We start from the raw sequence: 26,133 nt of genomic DNA on the forward strand, positions 1-26,133 counted from the left end.
TGCCAAACAATCCATTTAAGAAATTCTGTTTACAAGTGTGTGTGGAAAGACAAGAACAGAACATTTTATGTTTAAGAGAAAAAAGGTGACTAAACAAATGATGGGAAAATCTGTCTCTGCCCTCAAGGGTCTCTCTCTGTCTCTCTCACCCCCACATTTTGCTCTCATGACCATGGACGTATCCGGCCCCCACAGTGCAGCCCCCCGCTGTAGGTCCCTGGCGTAGTTGTAGGACTATGGGAGAGGTATAAGAGGGGCGTAAAGGGAAATGCACCGGGCACTCTGTCATGACCGAGAGTCAGGACGGATCTCTTAAAGCCATACGCTAAATTTTGAAACTGACGGAGCAGCTTGGACGTCACATTCACTAAAGGTAAAAATTGCTTTTTCCCTGCTCTTTACCTACTTTTGTATGATATTATATAACATAACATTCGAATATTTGTTTATATCGTCAATTAGAATATTTTAGCCTTCATTTAGAATATTTGATCAGAACCTAATCATAACTCAAATAGATGAGTAAGCTTGTGAGTTAACAAAGAACATGCATTTCAGAATGTTTTTTCACATAACCTCATATAACACACAGTGCCGTAGCCATTTTTGAACCATAAAGCAGTATCTAATGTTTGTGTGTTCTCTGTTGTCTGTCTGGTCTTATACAGTGTCTTTCCAGCTACTAACCCACCAGTGATGTCAATGAGAGCATTTCATGTGTTCAGCTTAGCACATTAGGATTCTCTGTCAATGTAAGTATAGTACAATCTCAGAGGACTTTAATGTTATTGTTACTCCATCACAGTTTGAATGCGTAAACTTTCCTCCACTCGTTTTGTTAACAGGGCTGATCATATCCATCACTGTAGGGAGTACAAAGATTTTATTAGACAACCAAAATAAAAATAAATGAAAACCAAAACAAAGATCCCTTATCAGTATGATTAATTACAGTATTCTGATCAGCCATAACTTCCTGAGCAATAGCGGATGTCTGATAAGCATATTAAAATAGATTGAGTGATATTCAAAAGACGTGAACCTTGGAATGCAATGTCGTCTGTTACTGGTTGTTGACTCCCTTGGAAGCATGCCTGCATCTGCTTACATAATATGTGGCTTGTCTTATCATGAAACCAGCAAAGAAACAGCTTGAGCAGAGCAATTTTAAATGCTAATACCGCACAATCAGAATTCCGTTTTACTGTCCGAGTAAGTTACTCTAACCAAAAATTTGCCTTGATGGGCTATTCCAGAAAAAAAAAAAGATTTTCTTTAAACCAGTTATTCATGATACAGTTATTAATGATACATTACATACAGCATACAATATAAACATACCATATTCAATATATCAACATACTGTATATGAAGCCATTTCTGAGCATGTGCTTGCCAGATGAAGAGATTAAATCTGAAAATATAAAAAATATGTAGCTCTTCCTGTTGCAATGGTGAGGATCTTGCGTTCATAAGAGAAAACCAGCTATAAACACATGTTTGACCTTTTGGAGAGGTCAGAAGTTAACTCAAGAGAAGCAGTCTGATGTGTTTCCATTATGGTACAGTTGTGGGAGCAGCTTTGAGAGGGTGACCAGCCTTAATTCTCACAGTTGTACAACAATCATAAGCCCTCAGTTATATTAAAATATTAAAACATTATCTGTCTATCTGTCTGTCTGTCTGTCCGTCCGTTCGTCCTTCTATCTATCTGTCTGTCTGTATGTCTGATGTCCATCTGTTCGTCCATCCATCCATTCATCTATCTATCTATCTATCTATCTATCTATCTATCTATCTATCTATCTATCTATCTATCTATCTATCTATCTATCTATCTATCTATCTATCTATCTATCTATCTATCTATCTATCTATCTATCTATCTATCTATCTGTCTGTCTGTCTGTCTGTCTCTCCGTCTGTCCACCCGTTCATCCTTCTATCTGTCTGTCATTCTGTCTGTCCGTCTGTTTGTTCGTCCTTCAATCTATCTTTCTGTATGTCTGTCATCCATCTGTTTGTCCATCTATCTAACTGTCTGTCTGTCTGTCTGTCCGTCCGTTCGTCCTTCTATCTGTCTGTCCATCTGTCCGTCCGTTTGTTCGTCCTTCTATCTGTCTATCTGTCTGTGTCTGTCGTCCATCTGTTCATCTGTCCAACCGCCCATCCAACCATCTGTCCATTCGTTCATCCTTCTATCTATCAATCTGTCTCTGTCTGTCTGTCAGTCCATCCGTCCGTCCATCTGTCTGTCTATCTATCTATTGTTTATGTTATGTATTTTATATGGTTTGGCATTTTGTAGTGAATTGGAAATACAGAACAGTGTATAAACAGTGTTGATGGTAATGCTTTAAAAAATATCAGTTTGTTAACCCTGTTAAGCCTCACATGAAATAATAGTAAAAAAAAAAAAAAAATTGAATTGGTTTTTTTTAACCTTTTGACAAAATCTAAAACAAACAAAAAACTGTTTGTTATTGAATATCATATTTCATACATCAGGATTTATGGATTTATATAATATAGGAGAATATGGATCTCATACTGGAAGAGGAGAAAACATCTCACTTTTATTCAGAAGCCAATATTAAATAATATGAGCAGAGAGACATCTGGTGTTTGTTGTATGTATGGCACCTTCCAATTGGATTTAAAAACCTGTTGAGAAAGTGCATGAAACATTTTTGCCATATTAACCATCTGTATCCACTCTGTTCTTACAGGACTCCTTTAGCGATGCATCTCTTTAGGCTGTGAAACTAAGGGTGTGTTTGTCAAATCTACAAAATGGACAACATTACTGCTGACCCTAATGTGGGACTCAAGCTCAAGTGTAACATGACCGGGATCCACGAATTCGTCCTCAAGTTCATCCCCGTAGTCTACAGCGCCAACTTCATTATCGGAATTGTAGGAAACAGCCTGGTAGTCGCTGTTATCTGCTTCTGTTTGAAATTGAAGACTGTTGCCAACATATTTGTTTTGAACTTAGCAGTGTCAGACTTGACTTTCCTCCTTACCCTGCCCATTTGGGCCATATACACCGCATCAGGCTACCGGTGGCTTTTTGGAGACTTTCTATGTAAAGCAATTGCTGGTATGGTTCTCCTTAATCTATATACTAGTATTTTTCTCCTCACTGCTCTCAGCATTGACCGGTATCTGGCGATCGTTCATCCTGTCCAGTCCCGGCGGTGCCGCACGGTGGTCTACGCCCGTGTGACGTGTGTCTTGGTTTGGGTAGTTGCTTTTCTTCTAAGCCTGCCCACAGCCCTTATCCGTGGGACCCACTTTATCCAGAATAACAATGTCACTGTATGTGCCATCCTAGACAGTAAAGATATTCCCAATGTGCTGGCAGCTCTCAGTCTGATTAAGAGTGTTCTTGGGTTCCTTCTGCCTATCACCATCATCCTCACGTGCTACTGCCTGATCGGTCGGGCTCTGCTCAAAGCGCGGGACATTCAGAGTAATTCGAGATCAAATGGGGACGAGGTCTTGAGGATGCTGGCCGCCGCTGTGCTGTCATTTTTCCTTTGCTGGACACCTCATCAGATCTTCAACTTCATGGACATGCTTCTTCGGCTGAAAGTGATCACCAACTGCGATGTCATTGAGATCATTGACACCGGAATGCCGTTCACCATTTGCATTGCCTTTTTCAACAGCTGTATGAACCCAATCCTGTATGGATTTGTTGGGAGGAACTTTCGCAGGAACTTGCTGAAGCTGTTGAGGTGTTCCTCGACTTCTGTGGCCTCTCACCCCACCCTCAGTAGCAAGATGAGCTCTCTCTCTTATCGAGCCTCAGAGTCTTTCCACCTCTCCGTGATTAAAACACCCTCACTACCTCAAGCCATATGAGAAAATCTGGAGAACAAGAAGGGAATGAATCTCCAGTGAATCATCCTTCTTAAACTGATTGATTCAATTCAGAAGATATTGTGTTGTCACTTGATACTGGAATGGGAACAAAATATAGTGATTAATCGTTATGTCCTTTAGGATATAGTGTTATTTTTCACATGCTGGTAAAATGTAAATTTTGTCCTACAACCAAATATTTTTATCTTTTCACCTTGCCACCAAAGGGACCAAAACATGCTGAATCTGTATATATATATTTTTTTCCATCCATCAAAGCTAAAAAAGTGTCATTTTAAATAACTATATTTCAACAATGTCTAGATCTATTGATTACTCCAGGGGTTTTTAAAGTTTTTTATGCCATAGACCCCCAAAATATGATCATCCCTTTTCTAAAATAGATCAAATTCATGTAGAGTATAAAGACCTATGTATAATAATAACATAAATAAAATATGATTATGTATTAAATCTGGACATTTTACTTAAGTTTCTATTAGCTGTATTTTTTTTTTTTTACCCACGTGGATTGTAACAGCAATAGTTTTATGTTTCTATTCTAATTCTCTATAAAAACTAAATTCATCTAATGACTTTAGACTGGTGTTTGGAAAGCAAAATGAAACCATAATAATGCAAACTTCTGTTATTTTATTTATTTATATTATTTACACCACTTATAGTCTAAACTTTTCCACAATCTTCCCAGCACTCATTTGTGGCCCCCCCGGGGGTCTCTGGGCCCCAGTTCGAAAATCTCTGGATTAAACTGTCATGGGATCTAACAGGATAAAGTTATTTTCACATCGGTTATGCTATCATGGTTACCATCACTGTTTACCACCGCTGCCTTGATATAAATGACCATCTATGATAAAAGTTTTATTTTTCTTCCACCAAGCTGTCATTTAGTACTCCAATGATTGGTAAAATTGTATTTTGCAGTATTTTATTCTATATAATGTAATTGAGTCTGAAAATGTATAGGTTAAGTGGTGTGTTTTAACAGGAAAACAAAGTATCCTCAACTTTAATGACTAATGTAAGGCTTTGTAATTGCATGACTTTTTTTTTTATTTTTATTTTTTTATGTTAATTAAATTAGACTATTCATTTGTTAGGCTTCTGCTGAGACAAAAAAAGGAACTTCTAACTGCCTTTCAAAAAAAAAAAAAAAAATGTGTGTGTTCACTGTGTGGGTGCACTTCGATGGGTAAAAAAAACAGAGCACAAATGCCGAGTATGGAGCATCATACTTGGCCACACGTTACATCACTTCATTTGAACATGAACTGAAAACCTTTATCACTTTTAAATTACATATGTAAAAGCATGCATAACTACTTTATGTTATCTTGAAAATGTGAGTTTTGTAACTTAATGTCTCCCAATGTTTAAACTGAATGGGGAGAGTGTTAAGTGTGGGGGGCGTGTCTGTTGTCAAGGGTCATGTGACCATGTAAAGTCATGTCACTAGTATAAATCCTCTGTCAGGCACGTACATCTTCTTTCCCAGCGTTTCTAACGGAGCACTTGTATCCGGTTTGGTCTGGCTGTTACGTGAGTCATGGCAGGTAGGAAACATTATGGACGTCATATATCATCTATGCCTGTAAAATGAAGTAAATTACAGTTGCGTTTGCGCAAGTAGCATGCGTACAGCCCAAACACGCGCTTCCTCAGAGGTCGCAGGACTCGTTGGATATTAGAGCTTAAATTTAATTTTGGCGTTGTGTAGACTGTGTTGTCCTGTAATATTTGACGATATTAACAGTTTAGAGTCTGCTCTATTGCGTAAATGGCCTTGTCGCGTCTCGTACGCAGTAGTGCGAGCAGCCGTTGGCCTGTCATGCAGGAAGAGCTGCCGTTAGTTTGTCGCTTCGATCCGGTTGAGTTCAGTGCTGCAGTGAAGAGAGTATCTATCACAGCAAAAACGGTACTAAAAGAGTTTTTAACTTCGCTCGGATGTATGCAATCAGTTTATCTAACATGCGCTAGTGCATACGTTGTTTTTAAATTAATGCAAATATTGTTATTGTTATGCGGTAGTCATTGATTGGCACACAAAATAACAGCATATGTGACAATTATGGACCTTATTCTCCACCCCTTTTTAGTGCCATCTTTTGAAAATACAAAACGAGTAACGTAGAGCAACGCAAAATATTTCATCTCCGCTCAAAACTTATCGTTCAGCTCCAGCTCTACTCCGGGTTTTGTTGTTTCTTGTTACTATTGGAAACCATTAAAACATGTACGTTGTGACTTTCAAAATTCGTTTCACTCCGCACCCTCACAGAAGCTGGTCTGAAAAACTTTGTCAAGAGGAGTGATACAACAAAGTCCCAGTGCTGTTGCATTAATATCCGCCTTCTTGGAATGACGCTTGGCCAACCAAAAAGATTTGAGCTAACTGTTGTATTCATATTTTCAATACTTAGCTGCGTCCGAAATCACATACACTCTCGAGTATGCGATTAATAAGTAGTTACTTCAAGAACGCTAAAAATGTACGTGCTATATAGTATGAATGTAATCTGTACATACTACATTCGCCATGTTGCCCTTATCACGTGACCTACCAGCCTCAGTTGCGTCGCTTCACTGCCATTCACAAATCCTCTCCCGTCGCCTCATGGGATAGTAAAGTGTCCCTCATAGGTACACTTCAGAATCTCGTAGGAGAAATTGGGTCATCCAGGTACTTTTTGCCTACTTTTTTTTTAATTATCATTATTATTTATTAATTTTTTTTTTTTTTATGAATACTGTAAAATCGGACATACTATTTTTGTCACATACCGTTTTTCGCCTACTATATTAGTAGAGAAGTATGCGATTTCGGATGCAGCCCTAGCCTTCCGATTCATTAAATTCAAAATTAATGGACAATTCTCGTTTTTTTGTTTTATTTAATACTGCAATACTTATAATTTATCCATGCACGTCATTTTTTATTTTTTTTTTATTTACATGCCCTCAAACAAAATAACTTCCCCTTAATATCTCCTCTGATGTTGTTCACTGGCGCACGGGCGGGGCAATTTGTCATGTTCGTCGGATTAGCAAACCACAGTGATCCAATCAATTTCTGGAGCAAAATCCCACCCTACATTTTTTTTTTTTTTTTTTTTTTTTTTTTTCTTGTTCGAGAAGGCGATTTACACGTATATATGGGGGGAAAAAAAAAGTCAGAATTTCAAAATGTAAACTCAAAATTGTGAGGGGAAAATAGTCAGAATTGTGAGTCACAAATATGCGTGTCAAAAAAAAAAAAAAAAAAAAAAAATCTGTGTTGGAAACAAGCTTCCATACGGATATGTCACAATAATGAAAATAATCAAATTCTTTCATGCTGACTTTAAAGCTGCTGTCCACAATTTTTGGCCCTCTAGCGGTTAATAAACAGAACTGCATGTGTCTTGCGGAGGAACATTCTAGCCGGAGCTACTTTTCTCCGTGTATGTCTATGGCGAGTCACGCAGTTACTGTGATACTCTGCGGCAAGTCCTACCAGTCTGGTCTGAAATAGTCCGAATATAAACACTTATTATAAGTGTACCATAATGATTCAGGATAAGACAAAAACACGGTTTGGAAAATGGATTCATGTTGTATATTCTCATTATATAATTTTTGTAAATTTTTAACACAAAAAAGTTGCGGACTGCAGTTTTAAGTAGCACAAAGCATACAAAGTGCAATAAATGATAAAACTATTTGGGCTACGATGATTATGATAACTTAAAGGTGCAGCGTGTACATTTTAGAGGCATCTAGCAGTGAGGTTGTGAACTGCAAATAACGGCGCACAGCCGCACACCCCCCCCCCCCTTTCGTAGAAGCTACGGTGGCTGTCTGGCCGACATGTCGCTTGTGTGAAGCAATAAGATTTCTTCTTTTAATAAAGAAAGGTCTCTGCTTCTCAACCAGACCACTACTACTACTGCTTTGTACGTATTCAACGTAGTGACGATGCAAGCTGCATCTAAAAACACAAACGATTTAGAGCAACAACATGGTGACTAAACGCAGTCTGTAGAGTGTTTGTCCATTATGTCGGCGCATAATGGCGATGTGACATGTAAGGGGACCTGTGTGATAGAAATGGCTCATTCTAAGGTAATAAAAACATAACGGTTCATTATGCAAGGTCTTTATACACCACTGAAAACATAGTTATGTATATTATATTGCATTTCTGTCAATAGATCCTTCCAAATTTTACACATTGCACCTTTAAAATATCACAAATACCAGTTTGCAACATCAAGCGGCATAATGGACCGTTTTGTACAGCTATAACAAACGGATTTGCAAAGCTTCCAGTGTCAGGCGCTTCAAAGTTAAAAATGGCCCACTCTTTATTTTAAAAAATAAGGTGGATTTTTTTTGCATGTTCTATTATAAAGATGTTATATGTATTGGAATGCATAAGTAATGATGGTATTGGGTGTTTTTGTGTGTAATGCAGACCAGGCTTTTGTCACCCTTGCTACAACTGACAAATATGCCAAAGGAGCAATGGTACTTGGCAAGTCCTTGAGGAACCACAACACATCAAGGAAACTAGTGGCCCTGATTGGCCCCCACGTCTCAGAACCCTCCAGGTAGAGTGTTTGTTGTGTTTTGTACTGTAGCACAGCACAAGTAAATGGGTTTTCGACTGCTTTGTTTTCTGTCAGTATTTGTTGTTGTCCACAATATAGAGTGTTATCTATAGATCAGTTTGCCTCACTTTGTACTCTGTGTTCTACATTTCAGAGCAGTGCTTCGTAAAGTCTATGATGAGGTCAGGCTGGTGGATGTGCTGGACAGTGGGGATGCTGCACACTTGGCCATGATGAAAAGACCTGACCTGGGCGTCACCTTTACCAAACTCCACTGCTGGACTCTTACAGAATACTCCAAATGCGTGTTTATGGACGCAGATACTCTAGTGAGTGCTGCCTCTCAGTGCTGGTAGTGATGTTTTCATGATGTCTTTGAGGGATTTTTAAGTGTTCCCTCTTGCCACCAGGTTTTGTCTAACATAGATGAGTTATTTGAGCGAGAGGAGCTCTCTGCTGCACCAGATCCCGGCTGGCCTGATTGCTTCAACTCTGGTGTGTTCGTCTTCCGCCCCTCCAATGAGACGTATGGGAAGCTTCTCACCTACTGCTCAGAGAATGGCAGCTTTGATGGTGAGAGTCATTCTTTAGTCTTGTTATATTTGTTAAAGAAATTAATATTCCTGTATTTAAGTTGAGGTTTGCAAAACTGTACTGCATAATGTTTTGGAATATAAGTTGAACCATATACTTAGGAATTCATTAGGGGGGAAATGGTCCCACTCCTACATTACAACTTGTATAAGATATTTAAATCTTGGGCTGTACAAGAGTTGCGCAAACTTGCTAGAGTGCAACATGGCAATGACTGAGTTCTTTATCAGTGTAGGCTGAGCACAAGGTGGCTCTGTGATTTTTCTTTTTTGGGTGCACCACTCCACCTGAGGGAGTTATTTCTAGGCTCTGTGTAGGATGAAGTAAACAAAGGCCTCTTATGAGAGACTCCTACTAATTCACTTTGAGGGTTCCTGAGAATCAAAACTACAACCAGAGTTAATATGTGCAAACACGGGTATATGCATTTATTTAGCTAGCTATCGAAGATACGGTATTTGTCACTTCATCAATGTTTCTGTGCTTTTATATCTAACCCAAATTAACAAAAAGACTAACAAAAAGGACTCTTCACCTATGGTTTGCTTTTTAGTTGAAGACCTAATCTTAAACAAAGAATTGAGCCTCAGAAGTTATCAGCAGGTCTGTTTTGAAGGTCTTGGAGGCTATCGTATTTCTGTTTTATCTCAGTGTCACTTTTTTTAAAAGCACAGTTGCATCATGATTTTATCTTTCTGTTTATATATAGCAAAACATACAGAGGGTTCTTGTAGTGTGATTGATTAGTTCCAGCCACAATTACTTTACATCCTATGGCTTATTTCTGAAAGTTCTGATGAAAAGTTTACCTAAAAATGAAAATTGTCATTTACTCTCCCTAATGTTGTTTCAAACCCATATAACTTTCATTTGTCTTTGACACACAAATGAGGATGTTTTAATGAATCATGAGATTTTTATTTTTTTTTTGTCTTTCTGTTGCCATGTAACCAAAACTTGATTCTTCAAAAAGTTCATAAAGAGATTGTAAAAAGAATAAATCTATGAATCGAACAGTTTAATCCAAGCAAGAATGTTTGAGCTTCCGTTTTATCATGTTTTCTTTTTTAGAAAATATCTTATTTCCGCACTTTCTTGTCAGAAGGCTTTGATTGAACCACTCAATTCATATGGATTCCCTTATTTACGTCAAAGTTTTGGTTATGTGGACTTTCAATGGAGGGACATTCATCTTAAAAGGGTTATTTTACCCAAAAATGAAAATGCTGTCATTAATTATGACATACATGCAGTCTATCGGAGACCAGAAAGCTTGGGGATTTCATCAAAAATATCTTAATTTGTGTTCCGAAGATGAACAAAGGTCTTACGGGTGTGGAACGACATGCGGGTGAGTAACTAATGACAGAAATTAAATTTTTGGGTAAACTAACCCTTTAAGCTTCATTCAAAAATGTCTTAATTTGTGTTTTGCCGAAAAAAAACATGAGGGTGAATGACATGAGGGTGGCAAAGGGAATTGAACTATCCTTTTAACATGTTCTCAGTCATAGTCATGTATAGGACATCATGTGCTTTTCATATGTAACATGAGTCTCATGTTCACTGATAATCTGAGGTCAGCTGGACTGAGGTCACTTTTCTTTGCTGATAGACCCTTTGGAAACCCAAGTGACAAGGTTAAGCTAACAGCAAAGCAAGTTTGTCCTGTAGCAATCTTCTAATTGCTTCATCTGTTTAGGGAAGATTACAACCTTCTGTGAATATTTTTTTTCATATTTTTCCACAGTTAAGTCTTGTCTGTGCTATTTGTAATTGAGTTTGTTTGTCTTGTCATCAGGTGGGGATCAGGGTGTTCTCAACAGCTTCTTCAGTGATTGGGCAACGGCAGACATTTCAAAACACCTTCCTTTCATCTACAACCTAAGCAGCATCGCCATCTATACCTATCTCCCAGCATTCAAGCAGTGAGTGAGATTTTAACATTCTAGAATTCTCAAAGGGTTTTGGAAGTTGGTGTTCAAACAGATGAGTTACTCTGTTCTACACATGTTGACTTTTCTGTGAATGTTAGGTTTGCTTGGAGATGTTATGTATTTGTAATTAGCTGTGCCAAGGTCAAATGAAAGCCCAATCACACAGGAACATTGTAACAAGAGATGAAGCCAGCACCAGAAATCCTTTCTGTTCTTGGCTTTGCACTTCATCTTCCTCTAAATACATACTGCCCACCAAAAATAGTGGGGCTATTTTAGGGTCTTTACACAGAGCCTAAAAGTCATTTTGAATAGTTTGTTACATGATCTTTTTTCCATTAGCAACACGTACTGTGGTTAGTCAGGCTCCCATCAGGATCTAATTTAAATGCAGTTTGTACCTGTATGCCACAAACTGACAAATATCTTGCATACTCGAGACTAACTTTGGCTTTATTAAATTTAGAAGTTCCTAGGAGGCCATTTTTAGGAACGTTAAATGAGTGTGTTGAACAAACGTGCATTATAACTGGCAGGTCCCGCTTTAGCACTTCCGGTTGGCCAGTGTTTGGGATTTCCGAATCCTTGTCATTTTGCCGGTAACGATCTGATCATTCCTTATTCCCTTAGATACGGCCGTGATGCCAAGGTTGTTCATTTCCTTGGCAAAGTCAAACCATGGGATTACAGTTATGACACCACAAGTAAAACAATAAAGGGACAGTCCCAGGATGCTTCTGACATGCACCCCAACTACATGATACAATGGTGGGAGCTTTTCTGTTCTTCAATATTGCCCCTCATGAAGGAGGAATATGGTGACCAGCCCTTCTTTTCCGGATGCACAGAGGTAAGCTCCACTGCTAAAAACTGGCACCTTGATCATCATATAGGCAGTTTTTGGCCAGTCTTGTGGTTAAAATGTATTATTTCAAGTCAAATTAATATTTAATGAGGAAAAAGATGTTTTTTGTTTTTTTAAATTGGAACTCCTGTATATCCATCTGGAATTTATTGGATTGTATAAATATAATTACATTTTTATAAGATAAAGACTAACATAAAAAAGGCATATATATATATATATCTTTAGTTCACTGCATTTGCTACCTTCTACTGCGCAGAAGAGAAATAATGAAGTAATCTGATTTTTATGCTAAATTATTAAATGCTAATTGTCATATTTTAAAATCGTCTGATTTGTTCCACTTTGTGTTTGACAAGTTGTGCCACATTACTAGGGAAGTTATTAAATCCCTTATCTGTTATAAGGTTACTAATAATGTTTTTATTTTATAATTGAATTTCTATTGTTTGTGATTTTTGCTTTCCCCACCCCCACCCCCACCCTTCAGAGTGATATTCACATTGATGTGGCTGAGATGCACATATCCCATCATCCCCCTCCACCTCCGATGTCATCTCAGGAGCGGAAACAGAAGTGGGAACAGGGCCAAGCTGACTACATGGGAGTGGACTCTTTTGACAACATAGAGAAAAGGCTAGATTCCTTCCTAAAGTGAGAGGCACTTGGGAACAGATCATTAGTTTTGTACTGGGGTATGTACAGGACATAAAATAACATAAAAAAATAAATAAAATAAAAAACACCTATGATTTTTATACCAGTCCAGGGTAGCGTTTCCCAAAAGCATTGTATGCCTAAGTTGATTGTAGTTCCATTGGTGGCAATGGAACTACGATTGACTTAAGCTTACGATGCTTTTTGGAAACACTGTCCAGATCATCTATGCAGCTCAACTACTCAATCTCTTACACACTGTGATTGCAACAGTTATTCGAATGACGCAATGTCACTTGCCTCATTTCCAGAGAAGACGTGACACAATTCAGGCATTGTTTCTGATCTCACTGAACAAGACACTAGTTGTCTTTTTATTATTCAAGATACCATAATATAAATAGTCTTACAACCTTACAGGCTTTACCTCTTATTTGCCTTTCATGTGTTTGTGAAGATCAGAAACGTTTATGGAAAAAAAAAAGAGAAACATACAGCAGACAAAACAATACCAAACCTTGTAAATGACTTCAGCATCCCAGATGTACCGTACACCACTCCACATTCAATATTAAACATCTAATGACCACCTTTGCAAGTGTTTACAAGACACCTTGTGTGCTGCCAATTCGCTTAAATCATCATTACGAGCTCTGATCAACTTCAACTCTTATTGTTTGAACCAAGGTCACTCCACTCTTGCCTACTGGGTAGTCACTTGCTGTAGCAGGGATAAGGCACAATGGTTTTGCAACACTTAGTTACTACTGTTAATGCTGTAGCTGTAGATAACTAGTTTGTAACTTGCCTGTAACTCTGCCCCCACCTGTAACGCCTGAAATAAAGAACCAGTAACACAAGTCCCAATTTACTGTGGTTAAAACCAGTTTTCACGCAAAAAGAAAGACTGACTGCATGGTGTTTATTGTAATGAAAATTGTTTGAACAACCATACTGACAAACATTGTTTAGAACAAGTTATACAGACAATGGGTTTATAGTGTATGAACCTTACTGAACAATTTGCAAAAAAGTAAAAAAAAAAAAAAAAAGTGCTGTTTTTGATCAAGTAAATAATCTGAAATGAACGAACTGAAGTAAAGTTAGCTGGGTAAAACGACTAAATCTCCATGAGGGTTCGGATCTCATCTATCCGTGCCCGTTTTAGGTCCTGTGAGTTTTTCACTCCGAAAGCTTTCTCCACAAGTTCCTGCTTCTTCTTTTGAATCTTCACCATGTTCTCCTCCACAGAGTCTTTCACAATAAACTAAACACAACAGAAGACACGAAAGAGATTGATTTTTCTTTTGTTTTTACATTTATTGACCTGATTACCTAATGTAAACCCTTAACCGCTGGATAAACATGCTCGTTTATGTAACTATAAACTTACCAAGGTGTATTTAGTATAAATTTGTTTTAATTTGATACTGTTGGTCTGATAATCCTGATGTGCCAAGTAAATGTCCTCCTTTATTCCTGATTGAAAGTCAAATGTAGACTGATTTATTTTCAAAATGTCACTTCGTTTTAGTCAATCCAACCTTACAATTTGGCCTCCGTATACTAAACAATATTTAAATTATTACAATACCATTTACAACAGAACTGAATGTGGATTTTACTTGTCACACTGTTAATTCAGATGTTTAACAATAGTTACAAACTTAAATCATGGTTCAATCTTATATAATTTGAATTTATATATAAAAATGACTCCCAGTTTAGTCAATGAAATCAATTGAGAGAATGGTCTGATTCAAGCCACTAACTCGCTTAAGTGATTTGTTCGGGAAACAAGTCTAATAAGGCTTCACTGCTCACTGTTATAAGTATTAAAAAAAAAATTCTAAAAGGGATGGTAAAAAAAAAAAAAAAAAAAAACTGCCATTGTATACTCACCCTCACGGCATTCCAAACCTGTATTACTTATTTTCTTCTGTAGAAAATAAGAAGATTGAGAAATGTTTTGTGGTGTTTTTTTTTTTTTTTCCTGTCTACAATGAAAGTAAATTGTCTGCAAAACAGTTTGGTGACTAATATTCTTCATACAGGTTTGGAACGATAGGGTGAAAAATGACAATTTTAATTTTAGGGTGAACTATCCCTTTAATACTGGTTCAGGAAACATCAAACCCTAAAATTTAACTGTATTCTCCAACTGTACAGCTAGTTTAAAAAAAAAAAAATGCTTAAAATTGTGACCATTGTAGTCAATCTGGAGCCCTCATTGTTAAGAGTGGTAGCCATGAGCTAATAAGGAATCCTTTAACATCATGATGCATTTGTTGGCACTGTGTTACCACTGAGAATTGTTTTTTTCATTGGGATCAGCCGCTAACATTCCTCTGTGTACCTGCCATGGCATAAATCAAAGAGTGTACCTTAGTGATCACCACATCTCTATTCTGGCCCAATCTATGACATCTGTCAACACACTGATCTTCTGCTGCAGGATTCCAGGCCTGAACAAATAGTAGAAAAAACAACTGAGCTCTTTGAGTTTGTAAGTTTCTATTAATTCTCCACAGAATCAAACCAGAACATTACTGCCACCTAGTGGCAAACACTATCCTTGGAGAATTCAACTCACTGGATCCATCATAAAGACATGGGAAGCAGCGGTTAGATTAATCCCAACCCCTCCAGCTTTGAGTGACAGTAACATTATGGTAGGGCTTCTTGAAGAGGAGTCTTGAAAGTCCTGAATGGCCTTTGCTCGGATCTTCTGATTCATAGAGCCATCCAGCCGAGTGAAAGAGAATCCATATTCCCTGCAGACAGCAGTGGAGTCAGCACACTAAACTACTAACGGCTACTTTTTTTTTAGTATGTAGTGGTTTATATTAGCCACAGGGTTGAAAACTGTACCTCAAGGGAACCTCTAAAAGATCCAGAAACCTGGTAAACTGAGAGACCACAAGACTCTTCACAGTGGGGTCTTCATTGCGAAGTTTCAACAGGTTGCTCATCAAAGCATCCACCTACATAAAGAAAAGCAGTTTATTGAAAAATGGCTGCTCATAATGACCAACACAAATGTCTCTTTAACACTTGAGTTTCTTAAGAGTCTAATGTTTACTCATCTTTCTAAGCACTATGAAAGCCGTGAAGACCGTAATACTTTAAATGCCTTATTGAAGCAATTTCTCATTATTTATTTATTTTTGACAAAAAAGCAAGATTATGCTCATTGTGTGTCCGTCCACTGAATTTTCTGCAATTTTGGGGTGTATGCAACCTTGAAAGGAAGGTTAAAAAATATAAAGGTAAATTATTACACCACTGTTCAAAGGTTTGGGATTGGTAAGATTATTTTTTCATGTTTTTAAAAAAGTCTTATGCTCACCAAGACTGTATATTCGATCAAAATACAATAAAAATAGTAATTATATACAAAAACCAGAAATATTACAAATTTAAAATAACCGAATTTAAAAAATTTGAATACGTTGTAAAATGTAACTTATTCCTGAGATGGCAAAGCTGAATTTTCAGTCTTCAGTGTCAAATGATCCTTCAGAAATCATTCTTTTTTGCTCAACAAACATTTCTTAATAATCAGTGTTGTGCTGCTTAATACTTACGTGGAACCCGTGATACATTTTTCATGATTCTTTGATGAATCGAGCAGCATTTATTTGAAATATCTGTAAACAGTTTAATTATTTGAAAACAATGAAGTCCACAAGCCTTTCAAAGTATACTCCTTTGGCTGTGAGCGCTCGCACATGTGCTGTTGTATGCACACCATCCGCACAGACACAAAAACTGGTCTGCACACGGACTGTGTTCGCGGGCTCTCCTGATGACGAAAATGACCTCACACAGACAGTATGTGGATGTCCGAAGTATACTTTGGGCTTTAGTAGCAAGTAAACTATATAGTAATGAACACAATTGTATAGTCCCCTATGAGTTACGCCCGATTTCAGACTGACCCAACCATAAATATCACATGAAAAAAAAAGATGCATAAATGTTAAAGTTACTTTGGAACTTGATCGCCAATTCTCCCCAGTTGCTGAATGAGCCTCCACTTCTTCTCCAGGATACTCCACCAGTTCTTTAGTCTTGATCTGAGCACGACACAGGGGACACCTGGCCTGCTCCTGTGAGACAGGAACAATCAGTATGCAGAAACGACAATACTAGGGCTGTAACTAACCTTTATTTTGGTAATTGACTCATCGGTCAATTATTTTGTCAATTAATCAAATATACTGTGCTCTTTTTTTGTGGTAATAGAGCTAAGTGAACAATAACTATTACAAAATTACTTAAAATACCTAGGTATAATAATAAAAATGAAGCATTAATTACTGGTTCAGATAAAATATCAAAAGCAAGTAATTATATGGTTTTATTGTACAACACTTAAAATTAAATAAAAATTGAATTCAAATGTACACTTAATATTTTGCCACTTCTTTACAATAGAAATGCTTGAACATTTCACTTCTGCTTAATCGACATGGGCAAATTACAATCAAGGACTTTTTTTTAAATAAAGTACTATTAGTACTATAGAGTAATATTTAGAGTACTATTTAATTGCGACAGCCCTAGACAATTCAATACAGGAGTCTTCAGCAAAAATTGGAGATGATGAAGTAATGCTGACCTTCTCTGAGCGAATGACCTCACGGATGCAGGGCCTGCAATACACATGAGCGCAGTAGGTGATGACAGGCTGACGTAGGGAGTCTAAACAGATGGCACACTCTTCGTCTGAGCCAGAGTTCAGCACCAATGTGATCTTATTGATGAGACGCTCCCGCAGCTCGCCGGGGGTCCCAGGATCACCTAACACAGATCCATCACAACAAAAATGATAAGGGCGCTGCTGATGTGGCATTGTAGTTAAAGCTTAGAATCTATTTAATAATAATGTAATAGCAATTTTATTTTTAGTTTAATATTAAAAATGTATATCTAATAAAATGTCATTTAATTTTAATTTATCATTTTAATTTAATATAAAATATTTTAATTATTAGTATAAATTAATTTTAATTGATTTAAATTAAATAACATTTAATTGAATGTACTCAGTGACCGTCTAATCTCTAATTTATACCTGCAACTGTGTATTTGCCCACAAGACTGGGGTGACAGCAGCACTGCCTCAGACGGACCAGGATGGCCAGCACGTCGGCATAGTTTGTCATGACCGTTCCCTCTTGGAAATACCTGTAAAGATAAATAAAAATTGTTTTTGTTGTCTGATTTTAAACCTTTATGTAAAATCGATGCTATTTAAATCTTTAGCAAAAGTGTGCCCACCTGCCGACGATGTTTCTGCCCTCCCGCTTGACCTGTTCATACTCCTCCCTCTCTTCCTCAGAGAGAGTCACATGCTGCACAAACACTCTCCTTGCGGGTAACTGCACCACCATGCGCCCGGCCACTTTACTGTTCTTAGTGCGCCTCAGTGTGATCCCCTTTACCAGCGCTTGCAAGTTCCTGGTAACAGTTATACGATATAGAGAAGTTCATTCAATTCAATGCATTGAAAGTATGCGATTTGGGACACAGCTATTGTTAAAATACTTTAGTCCAAATCTGTCGCCCATGGTCACAGGTCTCTGAATTATTCTGTTCCACCACTCCTTCACATCAAAAGGCTTCAGCTTCAAAAAGGACAGCAGCATGTACAGATCCTTCAGGGAGTTCTGAATGGGAGTTCCTGAAGATAAAAATAGACATGATTGACATTGACTTAATAGGCATTAAAGGGTTAGTTCACCCAAAAATGAAAATTCTGTCATTAATTATTCACCCTCATGTTTTTACAAACCCGTAAGACCTTCATTCATCTTTGGAACACAAATTAAGATATTTTTGATGAAATACGAGAGCTTTATGACCTTCAATAGACTACAACGTTATTACCACTTTCAAGGCCCAGAAATGTAGTAAAGACATCATTAAAATAGACACCAAGACTACAGTGGTTAAACCTTAATGTTAGGAAGCGACGAGAATACTTTGTACACAAAAAGCAAACAAAAATAACGACTTTATTCAACAATTTCTTATCTTCCCTGTCATTCTCCGACCGACGCTGTTGACACTGTAAACACAGTGCAGCGCTTCCAGGTTTTAAAAGTGAAAGTTATGTTGCACTCTCAGAAAAATATCTTAATTTGTGTTCCAAAGATGAACAGGTCTTACGAGTTTGGAACGACATGAGTGTGAGTAATTAATAAAAGAATTTTCATTTTTGGGAGAACGAACCCTTTAAGATCTGTCCTTTTGGTAATATTTACAGTTAAAACAATGCAAATGATGAAATAATCCAGCATTGAGACTTTAACAGAGTAATGATGTAAGCAAACGCACCAGACAGGATCCACCTGCGCTCTGACTGGAGCTCCAGTACAGCTTTGCTCTGAAGTGCACTAGGATTTCTGACGACGTGACCCTCATCCAGCACCACCCTCAGCCAGTTCACTTGGTGCAGAGGACTGCTGGCTTTATTCTGCAGGGGGGGTCAAAGTTACTTTTTTTATTTCACCATTTGTCCAAATTTTGTCTACCTACACCCATCTTGTTGGCAGAGGCTATTTACACTTACTCCGCCAACTAGTGTCTAGTTCAGCCAGACGAAATAACAAAAGAATGAAGCCAATAACTGGGACAGTGTCAAGAAGAGTAAGGACCGTGGCTTCCTTCCTGGACCTTCAAGGCCACTTATACAGATCAGCAGATCCAATATGGAATGATAGAATCGTTTTAATAAATATACACTGAATTTGCATACCGTTTTAAAATGTAATAACGCAAATAGCTTCTACCTCTAGTATAAGTAGCATTTAACTACTACTACTAACTCATATAAAAAATATGTTCTTTGCACTATTTACACAATGTAAATACTATCTAACCATCTCTAACTATCTATCTGCCAAGATTTTATGGCAAATTGATTTTATTTTTATCATTTAAAAAAATTCACAGGTCAAACCCCCAGCATGGCTCGGCATCACGTAATGACAACATCATAGCAGCAAAAACAGCAGGACTGTGTTTTAAATACACTCACTCCAAAATCTGATGAAAGCACATTGTATGTTGTGAGAACTACATCTTGCCCAGAAAGAAGGCTGACAGATCGGCTGCGCTCAGCGCCGTAGTACAGGTACACTTTCAATGTGACATTTGCTCGGATATGTTGCTCAAACTGGTCCTGAAAGGATATGAAGTACAAAGGAGAGCAATGTGAGTTCATGACATTGCAAAAAAAAAAAAAAAAACTTATTTAGTGGGCAGATTTTCAACACTCACCAGCCAGTTACTAAGGACAGACAGAGGACATACAATCAAAGTGGCTCTGGCCCCTGAGCCCCCACTGGCTCCAGATGGGCCTCTACCAGTGCCTACAACCCACAGAAAGCAGATTGATTCCTGTAAAACTCTCATTACCATAATGAAGAAATGGTCATTAATGTTACACCCACCAGAACTCTTCTTTGCACACTTTTTTGCAGGCACAGCCTGTGAGGAAGTGCACTCCAGAGCGGCAGCGAAGTCTACATCGTCCAGCAGAACCACTCCTGTGTACGAAAGAACAAGAACAAAGTCAGTTGTGATTGAAAATATATCTAACAAATCTGCTTAAATTTTGCCTGAAAAATAAAGGACAGCAAGTAAGGGTACCTTTCTTGGTGTTAGCAGACTTTTTAGCAGTTTTCTTTGTGTTTTTTGCTATTAAAAAAACAGTGAGACACAAAAACAAAATTAACAAATACTATTAACATTTACATTTATGTATTTGGCAGATGCTTTTATGCAAAACGACTTATACTACTGTTTAAAAGTCTTTTGGAAAGAAATTAAATGAAGATGCATTAAATTGCTCAAAAAAATACTATTACAAACAAATGCAGTTCTTTATAATCAAAGAATCCTGAAAAAAATCATGATAGCAACACAACTGTTTTCAACATTGATAAGAATTATTATCTTTATGTACTTGAGCTCAAATCAACATATTAGAATTTCTGAAGGATCATGTGACACTGAAGGCTGTAGTGGACAGCTTTGCTATCACAAGAATAAATTGCAATTTAAATTATATTAAAATAGAAAACAGTTATTTTAAATTGCAATAATATTTCTGTTTTATATTTTCTGTATTTCTGCATTTTTTAACAAATAAATGGATCATTGGTGAGCATAAGACTTCTTTCAAAAATATTTTTAAAAAAATCTTACCAACCCCCGACATTTGTACACTGCATCAAGAGTTTGATGAAACCAACCTTTCTTCTGAGGTGCATCTTCATCATCGGAGTCAACAATGACAATATGATCATGCTGTCTTTTCAATGGGGACAACCCCACAGGTTCCACTTCACGGTTTCCACTTTTCTCTGTAAATAAAAAATATATATAATTTGTGTGTCTGTGTGTGTCACTATTCTGTAAATAAAAAAATATATATAGTTTGGGTGTCTGTGTGTGTCACTATTCTGTAAATAAAAAAATATATAATTTGTGTGTCTGTGTGTGTCACTATTCTGTAAATAAAAAAAATATAGTTTGTGTGTCTGTGTGTGTCACTATTCTGCACTGTAGCGTCTTCACTTTAGGACGAATTGCAGTTTTAAAAATGTATAACATTTGTGACAGTTTTTACCTTTTGAGGCTGCTTTCTTTCTGGTAGTAGAAGGCATGGAAGATCCTTCCTGAAAAGTTGCATTTTTGATATGTTCATCATTAAATTGTGGCTAAAATACATGCGAGGTTATAGTCATGGAAGCTTGTTTCCACCTCTAAATAAAAAATAAAAAAGGTAATTGCGACATTTTATCTCACAATTCTGACTTCTTTTCTCAGAACTGCGAGATATATCTCTCTCTATCTCTCTCTCTATATATATATTATACACACACACTCACAATAACCTTTTTTATTTTTAATTTCACACAATTGCGAGAAATAAAGTCAGAATTGCGAGTTATAAACTCACAATTGCACATTATAAACAACTATATAAATAACTTGCAATTCTGACTTTTTTTCCTCGCAATTGCGAGTTATAAAGTCCAATTATGAACGGAAAAGAAGACTGAATTGCGAGTTTATATCTCACAATTTTGACTTTATAACGCATAATTGCATGTTATAAAGTCAGAATTGCAAGATATAAACTCGCAATTCTGTGAAAAAAAGTCAGAATTGTGAGATACAAACTCACAATTGTGATTTTATATGGCAATTATGACTATAACTTACAATTTCATGTAATAAAGTCAGAATTGGTAGATGTAAAGTCGCAATTGAAAGTAATAAAGTCAGAATTGTGAGATAAAAAGTCGCAATTATCTTTTTTGTTTTTATTCAGTGGCAGAAACAAGCTCCCATATACAGTAATCAGTTAAATTAATTATATCAACAAAACGTTTTGTTTGTCCTTTACACACATGCTTTATTTGTTTAAGAAATAATGTCATCTGCATCTTACACATTGTTCCAGTGGCAGAGGTTTCCCATTGTGGAAATTAGAGACAATTAAGGCAATGGTGGTGAGGGTTTTGCCCTGAAACACAACACAGCATAAAAGTTCTGAGCACTTGTAGTACTTATATTGAGCACTATAAGAACAAGTCTAAGATCATCTCACCAGCCCCATGTCATCAGCCAAAATCCCACCAAGCACTTTCTCTGGCCTTTCCTTCACTGCAAAGTTTGTGAGAACGTTAAAGTAAAGGCCATTCTTCTCCTCCCAGAACGGGGGCAGATCGTTGCTGTTTTCACGAGAGGTCATCCATGAGAGCGCCTGCTTTTGATGTGGGAGAAGAGGAGTGCACACTGCCTGTACGGGCATTAACATAGACATCTGTAAGTGACTGATGGATGAGATTGACAGTAAAAAAACAGCTGCCTTCTTTCTGTCTCTGCTCACCTCTGCTGGCTCCATTTCTCTGGTTTTATCCTCCATCAAATCATCAAAGAGCTTGTCAAAGGCATTTTTTAGCTGATATGACATGGCATAAAAATAAAGTTTTATTAGCAATTTTATGAAAGTTATACAAAAAGCATCAAACATAAAGACTTATGTTTCTCAACTGGTGCGTTGCAGCACTGTTTGGTCATAAATGGCAAGGAACCATGCCAAATTAATAATAAATAATACTAAATGCAACTAATCATATAAATAGGCATGGCTAAAACAGCCTTTTAAATGGAAAGACAAAAAGCTTTCCATTTTATTTGTTGTTGATGTCAACAGGTATGCACCCGATAAAACCAAATTATGCATTGAAAAAAAAAAGTATGATACATACTATATTAAATAAATTTGCAACAAGAATATTTATGGTTATTTGTATTTTTTTTTTTATATATATATATATTATTAATATTTTCCATGTTTGTCATGTTACTCTGTTGGGTCCAATGTAAAAAAAAAAAAAAGCTAAGAACCATTGATACAGATTTTAACATATTAAAGCATACCACACAAATAACAATAATTTATTTTGACATATTCTAGCCAACATCTGTCACAATAATTTTACCTCTTCTACAGTCAAAGGAATGGCAGCTATTTTTGAGGACAATCCAAGCAGATTTCTACCGGAAGATGTATGTGCAGCACCTCCTAAGAGAATAAAGTCATAAGCATTATGTGTTTACAAAGAACATTAAGTAGTGAATAAATAAATGAGTGCCATATATGTCATGCATACACTGTAAAAAAACAAAAAAAAACCTTTGAGGTCAGTGCCAAGTCTGAAACCATAGCGTGTCATCTGATTATTCACAGCTTCTCGGTTCTCCTCTTTGCCCCAGAATGTGAGGATCACAGGCATTGTGAATTTATTAGTATTCCCAAAGGGCACAACCCTTTTAAGAGATAAAACACAGAAGAGATCTGTTGCAATCAATATCAGTAGCATACTTCAAAAATATTTATAGAAAAAAGAAGAAACTACGTTACCCTTCCACCCTGGCCAAGTTGTTGTCCATAATGTATGCCATTGGGGCTGCCAGCTCTTTCTTGATGTGCCCCACCTGACTGCCATACACATTGGCAACCATCACTGCATTTCGGTCATAGGGATTGCGCGGCTCTCTCACCAAAGACACCATCTCTCCTCTATTGACCTACAGCACATGTCACAATCACACAATATTCCTGTTATTGAATGAGATTGAATGAGCCATAATAGAATTACTCTTGTGTTTTGCTTTAAAACCACTAGAGGGCAATATTCACTGTGCGCCTGTTCCTGTCAGGTGATAAGGGCGTCAGAAGAATTAAGCAGGTACAGATGGCGGGAGAATACGGCTCATGGTGAAGATATACTGCAATAAATAATACTGCATTCTTATATATTATGTTATCAGGAACACAACCCAAAATAATTATAGCTGTGTGGACAATACTGTTTCTGATGAGTTGAATTAGTCAAGTTAAATGTGGAATGAGATCCATTTAGAAACCCTACATATGGGTCAATGATGTGATGCAATTTTTTAGTGTCCAATATGGTTTAGTTACATTTAAAAGGGTTAAAATTTCAAAATAAATTTGCAAATTACTTGAATACATTCTCTTTTTTGAGGACAAAGTGTAAAATTTCTGATATTTGGGGGATGATTGCAAAAACGTCAATGTGGTGTAACTGTAACAACTTTGTACCAAATAACTGATCTTGTTTTAAAAAGGTGAAATTCGTAATAAATTCTCAGTAAATGAAAATAAACGGAACAACATTGTTCTGGATATTATAATTAATTTGGGGAATCATGTGAGTGGAGTCAAATTCCTGAAGTGTCACCACCTTTCAAGGAGCCATTTTGTTCAAATTTGATGTACCATGTGACATGAGTATTAACTTTTTAAAATATTCCCTCCAAGGCCATGTGCTTACATAGGTGTCTATGGTAATGCCTGTCAAATTTGATTCTAAATTGAAATGTCAAATAGTGACACATTTGACGCCTTTCTGTTACTGGGGCCAATTTAGTCAAATATCCCTAGTTTATGATGCTGATTAAAGATGTAATATAAACTAACCTACTATATGGAACTATTTTCAAGTGTTGTTTTTTTATTTTATTTATTGAGAATTTCACCTCTTTTAAACAAGATCAATTATTTGGTAAGTTTTTACGGTTACACCACATTGACATTTTTGCAGTCATCCTCCAAATAGTCTCTCAAAATGAATTAAAACAGACTTTGTCCTCAAAAAAGAGAATGTATGCAAGTAATTAGCTAATTTGTTTGAAATTTTAACCCTTTTAAATTTAGTTAAACCATTATGGCCACAAAAAAATTTGTACTACACATACCATTCCAGTGTAGTAGCGCAGACCAACCACTGAGCCTTGAATTGATCCAATCTGAACACTCTCCTCTGCCTCCAGGTCCTGCCCTGCATCTTCTGTTAGATTTTCAATTTCTTGGGATATGGTCTCTGTGCGGCCAACATCCATGAAGTCTATAAGAGCTGAAGTTTGATGACAAGCATCATAATTAATATTAAAGGGTGACAACAATTCAACAAGGTTTTAGTTTAGTCTATAGTTAGCTAGGGGCGATTATTAATCATATTCATTTCATAATTGACGTGCTGTTTTTCACCGTATCGTGGCGAGGCGCTGGTCGAGGGGCTGTGAGGGTGAGCAGCAGTGCGGGGACTGATGTTTGATGACTGCATGTCTGCGATCACAACACAAACAAGAAACTTCTCTGTGCAAGGTCCTAACCAAAAAACAAAAACAAAGCGCCATTCGAATGTATAATAAAGCAGATGCAATACATTTAATTGCACATAACTTAATGACACTTATTAGTAACATAAATTGCTTAATACAACTAGACTGAACTGTTCATAACAAGCGAACACGCTCTCGTGGATTAAGTTCAACTGTTTAGCTGCAGGCCACACTTACCTCCGGATCAAGACTCCAGTACGATAAAGGATTGCTCTGTGTAAAACTGATCCAAATCCAAATGCTACATGAGCAATGAATATTGAATTGCTTATATACAGGTTTATTATAGTTCAGTTGTCATTCTTGACTACCAGTTTTGCTTCAGTGACGTCTGTCAGCGGCGCGAGTGTTTTGAAACTGCATGCTTATTTCCGGCGCCAGATTCAGAACCACGTCACTGTCACGTGAACCAATCAGCAAAGACTTACGATTGTCGTCACTACAGATCTTTTGAATATATTAATGCTTTAACTTTTTAACCCTCTACTGCACATATGTTGATGGCATATGAAAAAAAATATTCCACATAATTTTTTGGTTCATTTGGGAACATTTTATTGATAAAAATATATATATAAAAAAAAATAATTAAGAAATCATTAAGTAAAAAGGGAAAAACACTTGAAAGACATTGATTATCAAATTACTGAATTTGATACATGCATAGCTCTGTATCATGTAGTGTGTCATGCAATATAGTGTACTTCGTGTAGTAAGATTTCATTCTGTACAAAACTCCAAAAAGCACTTCTTCTCTGCTGTGAAATAGTGGTGTGTTACAATTTTTGGACATCACTTTGGGTGTTCCTGCACACCCAGGAACCTTGCATCTTTACTTACATTACATTATTGCCAATGT

At 36.9% G+C, this 26,133-nt stretch overlaps 3 protein-coding genes across 6 annotated transcripts; 2 read left to right on the forward strand and 1 right to left on the reverse strand.

The window, feature by feature from the left end:
* Positions 1-278: 278 nt before the first annotated feature.
* On the forward strand, positions 279-5,154 carry agtr1a (angiotensin II receptor, type 1a). 2 transcript variants are annotated; one of them, XM_067362052.1, is made up of 3 exons: positions 288-373; positions 669-752; positions 2,730-5,154. In XM_067362052.1, exon 3 carries the CDS (start codon positions 2,794-2,796, stop codon positions 3,868-3,870), a length of 1,077 nt encoding a protein of 358 aa, XP_067218153.1. In that variant the 5' UTR covers positions 288-373; positions 669-752; positions 2,730-2,793; the 3' UTR covers positions 3,871-5,154. The 2 variants fall into 2 exon arrangements, with proteins under 2 accessions (XP_067218154.1, XP_067218153.1); XM_067362053.1 differs by lacking the exon at positions 669-752 and having other exon boundaries at positions 279-373.
* A 158-nt stretch (positions 5,155-5,312) lies between these two features.
* Positions 5,313-13,396, forward strand: gyg1a (glycogenin 1a). Its single transcript, XM_067362054.1, has 7 exons — positions 5,313-5,447; positions 8,348-8,483; positions 8,638-8,812; positions 8,894-9,056; positions 10,879-11,005; positions 11,645-11,864; positions 12,370-13,396. Exons 1-7 carry the CDS (start codon positions 5,441-5,443, stop codon positions 12,535-12,537), a joined length of 996 nt encoding a protein of 331 aa, XP_067218155.1. The 5' UTR covers positions 5,313-5,440; the 3' UTR covers positions 12,538-13,396.
* On the reverse strand, positions 12,983-25,636 carry hltf (helicase-like transcription factor). 3 transcript variants are annotated; one of them, XM_067362050.1, is made up of 25 exons: positions 25,452-25,636; positions 25,141-25,218; positions 24,849-25,006; positions 23,488-23,654; positions 23,260-23,393; positions 23,066-23,148; positions 22,450-22,521; positions 22,168-22,359; positions 22,009-22,083; positions 21,181-21,229; positions 20,804-20,914; positions 20,199-20,246; positions 20,000-20,095; positions 19,827-19,918; positions 19,585-19,728; positions 18,882-19,020; positions 18,090-18,225; positions 17,823-18,002; positions 17,617-17,729; positions 17,161-17,342; positions 16,529-16,648; positions 15,408-15,520; positions 15,130-15,310; positions 14,921-15,001; positions 12,983-13,803 (listed from the first exon to the last, which is right to left on the reverse strand). In XM_067362050.1, the coding sequence occupies exons 2-25, from the start codon at positions 25,214-25,216 to the stop codon at positions 13,657-13,659; spliced, it is 2,889 nt and encodes a 962-aa protein (XP_067218151.1). In that variant the 5' UTR covers positions 25,217-25,218; positions 25,452-25,636; the 3' UTR covers positions 12,983-13,656. The 3 variants fall into 3 exon arrangements, with proteins under 3 accessions (XP_067218151.1, XP_067218150.1, XP_067218152.1); XM_067362049.1 differs by having other exon boundaries at positions 25,141-25,260; XM_067362051.1 differs by lacking the exons at positions 25,141-25,218; positions 25,452-25,636 and adding an exon at positions 23,767-23,855 and having other exon boundaries at positions 24,849-24,980.
* Between the last annotated feature and the right edge of the window lie 497 nt (positions 25,637-26,133).

This window comes from Chanodichthys erythropterus, chromosome 16 (genome assembly GCF_024489055.1).
Source record: "Chanodichthys erythropterus isolate Z2021 chromosome 16, ASM2448905v1, whole genome shotgun sequence".
In the NCBI taxonomy this organism is placed as follows: Eukaryota; Metazoa; Chordata; class Actinopteri; order Cypriniformes; family Xenocyprididae; genus Chanodichthys; species Chanodichthys erythropterus.

Bases quoted from the DNA above. Each gene is read 5' to 3' on its own strand.
- agtr1a (XM_067362053.1), top strand. From the start codon at position 2,794: ATGGACAACATTACTGCTGACCCTAATGTGGGACTCAAGCTCAAGTGT.
- gyg1a (XM_067362054.1), top strand. The intron at 8,813-8,893 runs GTGAGTGCTGCC...TCTTGCCACCAG, and splicing joins TTATGGACGCAGATACTCTA to GTTTTGTCTAACATAGATGA. The intron at 11,865-12,369 runs GTAAGCTCCACT...CCCACCCTTCAG, and splicing joins TCTTTTCCGGATGCACAGAG to AGTGATATTCACATTGATGT.
- hltf (XM_067362050.1), bottom strand. From the start codon at position 25,216: ATGCAGTCATCAAACATCAGTCCCCGCACTGCTGCTCACCCTCACAGC. The intron at 22,522-23,065 runs GTAAAATTATTG...ATGTCATATCAG, and splicing joins TTCCTTTGACTGTAGAAGAG to CTAAAAAATGCCTTTGACAA. The intron at 17,343-17,616 runs GTATAAATTAGA...GATCTGTGTTAG, and splicing joins GGGCAAATACACAGTTGCAG to GTGATCCTGGGACCCCCGGC.